This window comes from Salmo trutta, unplaced genomic scaffold (genome assembly GCF_901001165.1).
Source record: "Salmo trutta unplaced genomic scaffold, fSalTru1.1, whole genome shotgun sequence".
NCBI lineage: Eukaryota > Metazoa > Chordata > Actinopteri > Salmoniformes > Salmonidae > Salmo > Salmo trutta.
Genome location: NW_021823216.1, coordinates 387021 through 400437, shown reverse-complemented (window position 1 = coordinate 400437; position 13417 = coordinate 387021). Strand labels below are relative to the sequence as shown.

Below are 13417 nucleotides of genomic sequence, written 5' to 3'. Positions count from 1 at the left end.
GGTTGTATTCGTTAGGCACCAAACTGGAGACAGATAACAACCTGGGAGGGACTAACTGAACCTGTCCAATAAGAAACATTGGTTTTTTTCTATGATGTGCACCAATGAATACCATCCTGATGTCTGAGGAACTCAGTAAAATCACTGTCAAGACACCTGTCAGTTACAGGAAATGACATGAAACCCAGAGTTCCTCTTCCAATGCACATTCTCTCAGAGAGCGAGTCAGAGGTGAGACCAGAGCTACAACATGTGTTGTTCCTGCTCTGTTAGAGGCTGGCTGCTTTTCTTCACAATCCTACAACTGGTAACGCAACACTTTAATATGTTATTGTATTTATTTTAATCAATCTATAACGGATACTTTTTTTATATATATATATATAAAAGTGGTGTCCAATATTATGAATATATTTATTTTATAATAGTTTTTCTCCCTAAATGTATTTTTCTTCAGATTGGTGGCATGAGTTTCATTGTCACCCCTTGGAAGTATTACAGGAGTAGTGAAAATGTAAGCAACATTTTGTAACCCGATATTTTCATCTTGTAATAACTGTATTGTAACAAACTACAAGTGTTGATTTCACTGTGTGTTAATGTTGAAGGACCTAGATGAACGTCTGTCTCCAGTCAGATGGGTGTGTGTGAATGTTGAAGGACCTAGATGAACGTCTGTCTCCAGTCTGATGGGTGTGTGTTAATGTTGAAGGACCTAGATGAACATCTGTCTCCAGTCTGATGGGTGTGTGTTAATGTTGAAGGACCTAGATGAACGTCTGTCTCCAGTCTGATGGGTGTGTGTGAATGTTGAAGGACCTAGATGAACGTCTGTCTCCAGTCTGATGGGTGTGTGTTAATGTTGAAGGTCCTAGATGAACGTCTGTCTCCAGTCTGATGGGTGTGTGTTAATGTTGAAGGACCTAGATGAACGTCTGTCTCCAGTCAGATGGGTGTGTGTTAATGTTGAAGGACCTAGATGAACGTCTGTCTCCAGTCTGATGGGTGTGTGTTAATGTTGAAGGACCTAGATGAACGTCTGTCTCCAGTCTGATGGGTGTGTGTTAATGTTGAAGGACCTAGATGAACGTCTGTCTCCAGTCTGATGGGTGTGTGTTAATGTTGAAGGACCTAGATGAACGTCTGTCTCCAGTCAGATGGACTATCTTCACAGCAGGTGTGGTCTCCATTATCCTTGGCATCACGGGTCTGCATGGAGCTCGTAAGAAGAACAAGAACTTCCTGATCATGGTACGTTCAGTTCTTAAAGGAGCAATCTGGGATTCAAACATTGCCATCATCCTGCTGCTATTTTGTAAACCGCTGAGGGATGGGGCTTGAAAAATGTAACCACACTCAAACCCTAAGATGGTTGAACTAAGCTCCTGAGGCCTTTATAAATTATATTCTTCAATAATAAATAGCTACATATTGTTAATTTAAAAGTCCAAAAACCGATGGATCAATCCCAGATTTCCCCTTTATTAAAGCCAAAATCTCATTGGTATAATCAACAAATGAAATACTTTACTATTTGACCCGTTTAACTAAGACCAAGTCAAGTATATCAAGGTGTACAGTGTACTGCCCAAAATATATGTTTATTATTTACTTTATTCATTGGGTGATGTAGTATTCAGTTGGATCTTGTCTTCGATGCTTTGGACTGTGGTTTCTGGCCTACTACCTTCCACCACAGGTAGGACAGAATTACAAGTTCAAGTCCATAAAAATGAAATTAAACAAATATTTAAAAACAACGTTGGTATTTAATTAATTCTGTGTCCAATACCCCCCCCAAAAAAATCTCCAGCTTCCAAATGTGATGAAAGCCTGGTATGCAGAGTACATCCCATTGCAAACAAATGGACGAGATCTGGTAGAAGGACTGACGTCATTGCAAACCATTGTAAGTTATTTTCTAACAGGATGTGGTTTTATATGATCCGTTAAATTGGTCTAAACTAGATCTTAAGAAACCGTCCACACCCATGTAATTAAATGTTTCACTTTAATCAACAACAGCAACAAACAATCAGAAAAATTGATTTGAAAAGTACTTTTCAAATAATTCTGTTAAATATTTAATTAAATGTGTACTGCCTTGCCGTGTCTTGTTTCTTGTTTGACTTTTCTTAATTCTGAACAGGGTGAATGCTGTGGATTGGTCAATGGGTATGAAGATTGGGTTACTCATGTCCCCTCCTCGTGTAAATGCTATCCACTCCGACTAGATTCCTGTGTTCTTACTAAGGTCAGACTGGGTCTTACATGTATAGAAATTACACTAGGACTGTCTGTACATTCACTTTATAATTGTATGGATTCAACACTGAAATTCATATATTTTCTCCCTGTATACAGTATGGCTATGTTTACAAACAAGTGAGTATTGGTTTTCCTATACATACAGTAGTCTAGTTATTCTAATTTAACAGCTAAACATAACAGAGCTATTGGTGTTATTATTCATTTTTGTAATTCCTTTGTTGGTATTATTTCAGCCTTGTCTTGATCTAGTTGTGAAGATTTACATGGACATGAATATTGTGAGGAACATCTGTATTTTCTACGTGGTCATTACGGTGAGTGCTGTACTTGTACTGTAGACAAACACCAGCATTTTTCTCCCTCAGTTCACATGGATCAAGTCCACCATATTGAATCCACAGTGATTTAGTGCTCTATTTCAACAATCCTAACGCAATGGTCAATCTAAGCGCTGGTGGTAGCTTACAATTCCAATGTAAGTCTGTTATAGTTTGTTAAACAGTTTAATTAATAACTAATAATTAAGCGCTATAGGTTTGGGGGTGAAATATTTTCATGCTATTTTCACAACCACAGTGATAGGTGCAGTTGCTGGCATTGGTGCGAAAGCGCTGGCTTTTGATGCCTTGGAATCAACTCCAATTCCAATGTTAGTCCGTTAGTTTGTTAAACAGCTTACAGAAACAAAATAACAAAATGTAGACCTATCACATCTTTGCTAAATACAAATCTAAATCTATTTTATATTTGAGATTCTTCAAATAGCCACCCTTTGCTTTGATGACAGCTTTGCACAGACACTTTTCAGATCTCTCCAGAGATGTTCAATCGGGATCAAGTCCAGGCTCTGGCTGGGCCACTCAAGGACTTTCAGAGACTTGTCCTGAAGCCACTCTTCTGTTGTCATGGTTGTGTGCTTAGGGTTGTTGTCTTGTTGGAAGGTGAAGGGGGGGGGGCTCCCAAGTGGCACAGCAGTCTTATGCACTGCATTTCAGTGCTAGAGGTGTCACTACAGACCCTGGTTCGATTCCAGGCTGTATCACAACCAGCCGTGATTGGTTGCCCCATATGGCGGCTCACAATTGACCCAGCGTCGTCCGGGTTAGGGTTTGGCTGGGGTAGGTTGTCATTGAAAATAAGAATTTGTTCTTAACTGACTTGTCTACTTAAATACATAAAAACTTTGCTCCGTTCCTCTTTCCCTAAATCCTGACTAGTCTCCCAGTCCTTGCCGCTGAAAACATCCCCACAGCATGATGTTGCCACCACCATGCTTCACCGTAGGGATGGTGCCAGGTTTCCTCCAGACGTGGCACTTGACATTCAGGCCAAAGAGTTCAATCTTGGTTTCATCACACCAGAGAATCTTGTTTCTCATGGTCTGAGAGTCTTCAGGTGCCTTTTGGCAAACTCCAAGCGGGCTGTCATGTGCCTTTTACTGAGGAATGGCTTCCGTCTGGCCACTCTACCATAAAGGCCTGATTGGTGGAGTGCTGTGGAGATGGTTGTCCTTCTGGAAGGTTCTCCCATCTCCACAGAGGAACTCTGGAGCTCTGTCAGAGTGACCATCGGGTTCTTGGTCACCTCCCTGACCAAGGCCCTTCTCCCCCGATTGCTCAGTTTGGCCAGGCAGCCAGCTCTAGGAAGAGTCTTTGTAGTTCAAAACTTATTCAATTTAAGAATGATAGAGGCCACTGTGCTCTTGGGGACCTTCAATGTTGCAGAATTGTTTTGGTACACTCCCCAGATCTGTGCCTAGACACAATCTTGTCTCTGAGGTTTACGGACAATTCCTTTGGCCTGATGGCTTGGATTTTGCTCTGACATGCATCGTCAACTATGGGACCTTTATATGGACAGGTGTGCGCCTTTCCAAATCATGTCCAATCAATTGAATTAGACCAGGTGGACTACAATCAAATTGTAAAAACATCTCAAGGATGATCAATGGAAACAGAATGCACCTGAGCTCAATTTCGAATTTAATAGCAAAGGGTCTGAATACTTATGTATTTCTGGGGGGTTTTTTTCATACATTTTGATGCATCTAAACCTGTTTTTGCATTGTCATTATGGGATATTGTGTGTAGACTGATGAAGGGAAAACAATTTAATCAATTTTAGAATAAGCCTGTAACGTTAAAAAAAATGTAGAAAAAGTCAAGGGGTCTGAGTATTTTCCGAATGCACTGTAATTGCTCCCAGTGGACATATAATATGAAAACATCATAGACTACGGAGAGTTTTGTTCACAGTAGCTGGACAAAGATCCTATATAAAGAGAAAAGGAAAATGTCCACTAATAAACCCCCCTAATACTGCTTCCAAATATGTTTTATAGACATATTGGAACCATGTTACAGATCTCATTCACACTTCTCCAGAAGTTGCATTGTATGGACGTTCTCACCATTAAACCAGGATTGTGAATCATTCTAATAGGTTTTAATCAAATTCTACAAAAAACAAGCAATCTGTTTGTTTTTTCAACAACAATAAATACATGTAAAATGTAGCCTAATGATATAATAAAATCTCAGCATAAATAAAGACATGACACATTGCTGTTGAACCAACCTTTGTTACCTAGGCCTAGGGTAAGGGTTTTTGGATAAAAAAAAAAAATATATATATATATATATATATATATATATATATATATATATATATATATAAATAAACAATTGTTACAAGAAAAATACCTTCTAAATACGAAGTTCACCAGTATTCACCAAGATGTTCATCTGTCGTTTCATGATGGGCAATGACACGTGTAGTCTACATCATGGTGGGGGTTTTACACACGTCCTAAACAGGAACTGCAGTGCTAAAATAATGTAGACCTGCCTACAACACATAGATACACAGGGAATGTCACTGTTCTGCTCCTATCAAACTTGATCTTTTAATAAAGCTTCAGTGATTAAGATGAATTTCCAAGCAGTCTCACAAGCCAAACACTTTATTGACAGTCTTGACTAGCCTTCTTAATTACATTGGGCAGGGAAAAAGAAGAGGAAGGGAAGATATGCTTGATTTTATATAAAATAAGTATTAAACAACACATTGTTTACAATATACAAGCCATATCTTATAGGTTGAATATAAAACCCATTTCATTGTCTCTTACTTGCAGGCCATTGAAATGCTTCTGGCGTTGGTAATGACCTGTAGAATCCAAAAGGCCTCCTCTGCTGAGGTGACCATGGCTCTTACTTATAGAAACGCAACCAACATGGAAATGGCAACTACTCCTCAAGCTCCTCCCATGCTGCCTGCCACACAAGCTCCTCCCATGCTGCCTGCCACACAAGCTCCTCCCATGCTGTCTTCAACACAAGCTCATCTTCACGCCAGCTCTTATTACCCGCCACCACCTCCGTACCAGTACGATGGGAAAAACTAGAGGGACGTGACTGACCAGCGAACCCATGTTGAATTTCCTCATTGGTTACAACTGGACCAGGGTTAGATTCAAGGCTAGGGTTAAGGTTAGGGTTGGGGTCAGTTTTAGCATTTGCCTTCATTGGACTGCCAATGTGTTGCACTCCAATATGCCTTAGTAAAGGCTGAGCACTTCTGTTTAATGTGAGACAATGTAGAAGTTTGTGGGTTCTGGAAATAACGTGGCCGAGGGAAGGGGTCCATTACATTGTCAAACAATCACCCACGTGGAGCACCAGTTTTCCTGTCTGGTAACTCCTCTAACATCAAATAAACTTGGTCTCATTTCTAAACTCTAATGTTTAATAATTCAGTTAATCATTTGTTGGCTTTCAGTGATGTGTATAAAGGGTTAATTCTTTTTTTTTCTTGTGGAGGTTGTCAGGGCTGCTTTATTTCCCATCATCCTGTTCAACAGCATTATGCCTCACATGCAGGTATACACAGTAAGTGCAGATCAGTGGCTGTAAAAAATACAAAACCACAGTACAGCACATTGTTTTCAAAGGAATGGAAACCAATGCTTGTCGTGAGAATTGTAACCACAGGAGTGTAGATGGGACACACTTCCACCTATTGAAAAAGCCCCTTTGTTTTTAGTCTGTTTAAATGTATGACTGTATAACTGACCTGCAACCTGGCGGAAGTGATTACTGTGGTCATACTAAAATGCAGGGCTGCATCCTAAATTGTACCCTATACCCTACATAGTGCCCAATGGGCCCGGGTAAAAAGTAGTGTACTACAGTGAGGGAAAAAAGTATTTGATCCCCTGCTGATTTTGTACGTTTGCCCACTGACAAAGAAATGATCAGTCTATAATTGTAATGGTAGGTTTATTTGAACAGTGAGAGACAGAATAACCACCAAAACAAATCCAGAAAAACGCATGTCAAAAATGTTATAAATTGATTTGCATTTTAATGAGGGAAATAAGTATGACTGTCATCTCGCTCAGGGTGAAGTTTCCCCTAGGTACAGATCTAGGATCAGCTCCCCCTCCCCCAATCCTAACCTTAACCATTGGTGAGGAAAATGCTAAACAGACCCAGGATCGGAGTCTCGAGGTAACTTCACCCTACAGCCTGTAATCTCTATGAGGGGCACACTCCAACACTCCGACATCATTTACATACAAAGCCATTGTGTTTATTGAGTCCACCAGATCGGAGGCAGTAGAGATAACCAGGGATTTTCTCTTGATAAGTGTGTGAATTGGACCATTTTCCTGTCCTGCTAAGCATTCAAAATGTAATGAGTACTTTTGGGTGTCGGGGAAAATGTATGGAGTAAAAAGTACATTATTCTCTTTAGGAATGTAGTGAAGTAAAAGTTGTCAAAATATAAATAGCAAATGTGAAGTACCAAAAACAACTTAAGCAGTACTTTAAAGGGTTTTTACTTTTACATTTTTTATTTCTCCTTTATTTAACCAGGTAGGCTAGTTGAGAACAAGTTCTCATTTACAACTGCGACCTGGCCAAGATAAAGCAAAGCAGTGTGACACAAACAACAACACAGATTTACACATGGAATAAAGAAGCGTACAGTCAATAACACTATACAAAAAAAACGTCTATATACAGTGTGTGCAAATGTCGTGAGGAGATAAGGCAATAGCAAGTAATTACAATTTAGCAAATTAACACTGGAGTGATAGATGTGCAGATGATGATGTGCAAGTAGGAATACTGGTGTGCAAAAGAGCAGAAAAGTAAATAAAAACAATATGGGGATGAGGTAGGTAGATTGGGTGGGCTATTTACAGATGGGCTATGTACAGCTGCAGTGATCAATTAGCTGCTTGGATAGATGATGTTTAAAGTTAGTGAGGGAAATATAAGTCTCCAGCTTCAGCGATTTTTGCAATTCGTTCCAGTCATTGGCAGCAGAGAACTGGAAGGAAAGGCGGCCAAAGGAGATGTTGGCTTTGGGGATGACCAGTGAGATACACCTGCTGGAGCGCGTGCTACGGGTGGGTTTTGTTATCGTGATCAGTGAGCTGAGCTAAGGTGGAGCTTTACCTAACAAAGACTTATAGATGACCTGGAGCCAGTGGGTCTGGCGACAAATATGTAGCGAGGGCCAGCCAATTAGAGCATACAGGTCGCAGTGGTGGGTGGTATATGGGGCTTTGGTGACAAAACGGATGGCACTGTGATAGACTGCATTCAGTTTGCTGAGTAGAGTGTTGGAGGCTATTTTGTAAATGACATCACCGAAGACGAGGATCGGTAGGATAGTCAGTTTTACGAGGGTATGTTTGGCGGCGTGAGCAAAGGAGGCATTGTTGCGGAATAGAAAGCCAATTATAGATTTCATTTTGGATTGGAGATGTTTAATATGAGTCTGGAAGGAGAGTTTACAGTCTAGCCAGACACCTAGGTATTTGTAGTTGTCCACATATTCTAAGTCAGAACCGTCCAGAGTAGTGATGCTAGTCGGGGGGGCAGGTGCGGGCAGCGAACGATTGAAAGGCATGCATTTAGTTTTACTAGCGTTTAAGAACGGTTGGAGGCCACGGAAGGAGTGTTGTATGGCATTGAAGCTCGTTTGGAGGTTTGTTAACACAGTGTCCAAAGAAGGGCCAGATGTATACAGAATGGTGTTGTCTGCATAGAGGTGGATCAGGGAATCACCCGCAGCAAGAGCGATATTGTTGATATATACAGAGAAAAGAGTAGGCCCGAGAATTAAACCCTGTGGTACCCCCATAGAGACTGCCAGAGGTCCAGACAACAGGCCCTCCGATTTGACACACTGAACGCTGTCTGAGAAGTAGTTGGTGAACCAGGCGAGACAGTCATTTGAGAAACCAAAGCTGTTGAGTCTGCCGATAAGAATGTGGTGATTGACAGAGTCGAAAGCCTTGGCCAGGTCATTGAAGACGGCCGCACAGTACAATCTTTTATTGATGACGGTTATGATATCGTTTAGTACCTTGAGTGTGGCTGAGGTGCACCTGTGACCAGCTCGGAAACCGGATTGCACAGCGGAGAAGGTACGGTGGGTTGTTGAAATGGTCAGTGATCTGTTTATTAACTTAAGTTAGCTTTGCAACCAACATGGAAATGGGAATTATTCCTAAAGCTCCTCCCATGCTGCCTTCAACACATGCTCCTCCCTACGCCAACGTTTATCACCCGCCACCTCCTCCGTACCAAGATGTCAGGAAAAACTAAAGGGACGTGACTGACCAGAGAACTAATATTGAATTTCCTCATTGGTTTAAAATTAAGGTAGGGTTTGGGGTTAGGAAGTGTCACATGCTCCCCAGTGGAAACAGTTTGCGCATATATAATGAGAACATTTTGTGACGTTTCTCTTCTTTTTGGTGTTTGGCAGGGATTTTTCCCAGCTGTACAGGCACACAACATTTTTTCTTGAGGCAAGTTGAAGTTCGGTAGCTGAAGTCTACGCCCCTTCATTGGTGATTGGTCAGCAGTAGTACTCCTAGTAGGAGTGGATGGGATTCCTCAATGAAGTGTTTGTTGTCATTTACGGAGTGATGGCTAGTTTTCATGCACATTTTTTCACTGAGAAATACTGCAACAAACATCTTAGATAGATGTAAAATTGTGTGACCAAGACCTCTGCAAAAATGTCTAAAAGCATTACAGATTTCTTGGCTATGAGTCAGAAAGTTACAGGCACACAAATATCATAGCCCCAAGACATGCTAACCTCTCACCATTACAAAACTCGGTTAGATCTTTTTCAGATCTGATCTGAAAGGTCAAAAGGATTTGGGCTGCCTGTGTAAACTCACTCAAAGTGCTGCAGTGGCCTTGACTAATCTTATCCCACCCTTACACATACTCTCTAAGAGGTGTCTGCCTGCACTTGTGGCGTTGCTCCAGAAAAATCTAAAACTTCACTTCAATGCTACTGAATTTGGCTACTATGACTGAAATATGAATCTTTTAGAAAATAATTAAATTGAAGGGTGTTTATGTTTCTGTTTAATGGCAGTGTCTTGACTTGGACGTCTGATTACAAATGGCATTCCTATCTAACTCGTCAGCTCATTGTTATGCTGTGCAGAGCAGAGTGAAGGATCTAGCTTCTTTACAGAGTACGGTACTGGACTTGTATATCCACTGAAAACAAATATTTGCTTATTCAACTTACTATTTGAAGTTATTGTGCTGCATCAAGTATTCTGAGTTATATCAACTTTAAATGTTCAGATATCCTAACCTACACCACATTTAGTTTGATTAATATAGAGTACCAGTCAAAAGTGTGAACACGTCACAACTTCCGGCGAAGTCGGTTCCTCTCCTTGTTCTGGCGGCGTTCGGCGGTCGACGTCACTGGTCTTCTAGCCATCACCGATCCACTTTTCATTTTCCATTTGTTTTGTCTTGTTTTCCCACACACCTGGTTTACATTTCCATCATTACTTGTCGTGTATTTAACCCTCTGTTCCCCCCATGTCTGTGTGTGTAATTGTTTATTGTTGAGGTTGACACGCTTCTGGCTGGCTTGCGCCGGGTTCTGTTTTATACCCGTGCTTTGTGGCAGCCTGTACTTTGTACTTGGGTTTTTGTACTTTGTGCTGCCTCACTTGTTCGTTAGGCATTTGTTTTGTTGACGCGGTAGCGTTCTGTGCAAATGATTGCCTAAGTAAAGTGCTTTGCCCACTCATCTCTGCTCTCCTTCGCCTGACTTCTATGCACCAGCTACACTCACCCCTTGACAGAAATTCACACCCACAATATGGAGTCAGCGGGAGAAGGTGCCCCTGGTAAAGAGGTTGAGGAGCACGTCCAGGAGCACGGGCGATGCTCCACCATCTCGGCGACGCCATGGACCGCGTTGTCCAAACCATGGACCGCTGGGAGAGACAGAGAGTTCCTCCAGCGCCTCCACCAGCACAACCAGGGTCTCCACTACTCGCCCCCCTTCACCCAGTCCCAGTGGGATTCGTCTCGCCCTTCCCCGGGAGTACGACGGGTGGCTGCGCGCTGCCAGGGTTTCCTGTTGCAGCTGGATCTCTACCTGGCAACCGTCCACCCGGCTCCTTCGGGCCGTGAGAAGGTGTCCGCCCTCGTCTCGTGCCTCTCGGGGAAAGCCCTGGAGTGGGCCAACGCCGTGTGGGGAGAAGGAGATGCGGCATTGAACCATTTCGAGGATTTCACCCGGGCGGGTGAACGCCTCTTCCATCTGAGGCAGGGGACGAGGAGCGCCCAGGAGTTTGCGATGGACATTCGCACCCTGGCCGCCGGCGCGGGATGGAACGACAGGGCCCTGATCGACCACTATCGCTGCAGTTTGCGCGAGGACGTCCGTCGAATATTGGCCTGCAGGGACATCACCCTCACTTTCGACCAGCTGGTGGACCTGTCCATTCGGCTGGATAACCTGCTGGCTACCCGCGGACGTCCAGAGCGGGGTCTGTCGGTTCCATCCCCCAGCACCACCGCTCCGATGCCCATGGAGCTGGGAGGTGCTGCGCTCAGGGAGACCGGAGGAGGTTCCGTCTCGTGCACCATCTGTGGCCGCAGAGGTCACACTGCCGGTCGGTGTCGGGTTGGTCCCTCTGGGAGTTGAGGCAGCAGGCAGGGCACTCTGGCGTCCCCCCAGGTGAGAAGGCATCATTCTCACCCAGAGCCCTCTGTTGTACACAAGTTTTTGTTTGTTACTTTTCCTGAGTTTTCCCCGCATTCCCAGCATAAGGCGCTCATCGATTCAGGCGCGGCTGGGAATTTTATAGACAGATCATTCACCCATAGTTTAGGGATCCCCATCGTTCCAGTGGCTATGCCCTTCCCAGTTCACGCCTTAGACAGTCGACCATTAGGGTCAGGGTTGATTAGGGAGGCCACCGGTCCTCTGGGCATGGTGACGCAGGGGGGTCACATGGAGAGAATCAGTCTCCTCTTCATTGACTCTCCTGCGTTTCCCGTGGTGCTAGGCCTACCCTGGTTAGGTTGTCACGACCCCACTGTTTCATGGCAACGGAGGGCTCTCACGGGGTGGTCGCGAGAGTGCTCGGGGAGGTGTTTATGGGTTTCCATTGGTGCTACTACGGTGGAGAGTCCAGACCAGGTCTCCACCGTGCGCATTCCTCCTGAATATGCCGGTTTGGCTCTCGTCTTCTCCAAAAAGAAGGCGACTCAATTACCACCCCATTGACGGGGGGATTGTGCGATAAATCTCTTGGTAGACGCTGCACTTCACAGGAGTCACGTGTATCCCCTGTCACAGGCGGAGGCGGCGGCTATGGAAACATATGTCTCCAAATCCCAGTTTCTTTTTAGTGAAGAAGAAGGAGGGAGGTCTGCGCCCGTGTATTGACTATCGAGGCCTAAATCAGATCACTGTGAGGTACAGTTACTCGCTACCTCTTATCGCCACAGCGATTGAGTCAATGCACGGGGCGCGCTTCTTCACCAAACTAGATCTCAGGAGCGCTTACAACCTGGTGCGTATCCGGGAGGGAGACGAGTGGAAGACGGCGTTCAGTACAACCTCAGGGCATTATGAGTACCTCGTCATGCCGTACGGGTTGATGAATGCTCCATCAGTCTTCCAAGCCTTTGTAGACGAGACTTTCAGGGACCTGCACGGGCAGGGTGTAGTGGTGTATATTGATGACATTCTGATATACTCCGCTACATGCGCTGAGCATGTGTCCCTGGTACGCAGGGTGCTGTGTCGACTGTTGGAGCATGACATGTACGTCAAGGCTGAGAAATGTCTGTTCTTCCAACAGTCCGTCTCCTTCCTAGGGTACCGCATTTCCACCTCAGGGGTGGAGAAGGAGAGTGACCGCATTTCAGCCGTACGTAATTGGCCGACTCCCTCCATGGTAAAGGAGGTGCAGCGGTGTCTTAGGTTTGCCAATTACTACCGGAGGTTTATCCAGGGTTTTGGTCAGGTAGCGTCTCCCATTACCTCACTGCTGAAGGGGGGACAGGTACGTTTGCAGTGGTCGGCTGAGGCGGACAGGGCTTTTGGTCACCTGAGGGCTCTGTTAACCTCGGCTCCCTTGCTGGCCCATCCGGATCCCTCTTTAGCATTCATGGTGGAGGTGGACGCGTCCGAGGCTGGGATAAGAGCCGTGCTCTCTCAGCGCTCCGGTACGCCACTGAAGCTCTGCCCTTGTGCCTTCTTCTCGAGGAAGCTCAGCCCGGCGGAGCGAAACAATGACATGGGGGACCGGGAGCTGTTGCCTGTCGTCAAGGCCTTGAAGGCGTGGAGGCATTGGCTTGAGGGGGCTAAACACCCTTTTCTCATTTGGACTGACAACCGCAATCTGGAGTACATCCGGGCAGCGAGGAGACTGAACCCTCGCCAGGCAAGGTGGGCCATGTTTTTCATCCGTTTTGTTTTCACCCTTTCTTACAGACCAGGTTTCCAGAACGTGAAGGCAGACGCACTGTCCCGGCTGTATGACACAGAGGAGCGGCCCATGGATCCCACCCCCATACTCCCGGCCTCCTGCCTGGTGGCGCCGGTAGTGTGGGAGCTGGACGTGGACATTGAGCAGGCGCTACGTGCAGAGCCCACTCCCCTTCAGTGTCCCGCTGGGCGTCTGTACATTCCGTCTGCTGTCCGTGACCGGCTGATCTATTGGGTCCACATGTCACCCTCCTCTGGTCATCCAGGCGTCGGTCGAACGGTGCGTTGTCTGAATGGGAAGTACTGGTGGCCCACGTTGGCTAAGGACGTGAGGGTTTGTGTTTCCTCCTGC

At 44.8% G+C, this 13417-nt stretch overlaps 2 protein-coding genes across 2 annotated transcripts in view; one reads left to right on the top strand and one right to left on the bottom strand.

The window, feature by feature from the left end:
* LOC115189731 (leucine-rich repeat-containing G-protein coupled receptor 5) overlaps positions 1 to 13417 on the bottom strand; it is a 653393-nt gene that overhangs the window by 308429 nt on the left and 331547 nt on the right. The window lies entirely within an intron of this gene.
* Positions 217 to 6011, top strand: LOC115189717 (tetraspanin-8-like). The gene is made up of 9 exons (XM_029748257.1): positions 217 to 307; positions 458 to 514; positions 1129 to 1251; positions 1634 to 1699; positions 1814 to 1909; positions 2150 to 2254; positions 2365 to 2385; positions 2505 to 2585; positions 5408 to 6011. Exons 1-9 carry the CDS (start codon positions 251 to 253, stop codon positions 5675 to 5677), a joined length of 876 nt encoding a protein of 291 aa, XP_029604117.1. The 5' UTR covers positions 217 to 250; the 3' UTR covers positions 5678 to 6011.

Coding starts and splice junctions, on each gene's coding strand:
- LOC115189717 (XM_029748257.1), top strand. CDS start 251: ATGTGTTGTTCCTGCTCTGTTAGAGGCTGGCTGCTTTTCTTCACAATC. Junction 1,700..1,813: donor CCTACTACCTTCCACCACAG/GTAGGACAGAAT, acceptor AAAAATCTCCAG/CTTCCAAATGTGATGAAAGC. Junction 2,586..5,407: donor TTTTCTACGTGGTCATTACG/GTGAGTGCTGTA, acceptor TCTTACTTGCAG/GCCATTGAAATGCTTCTGGC.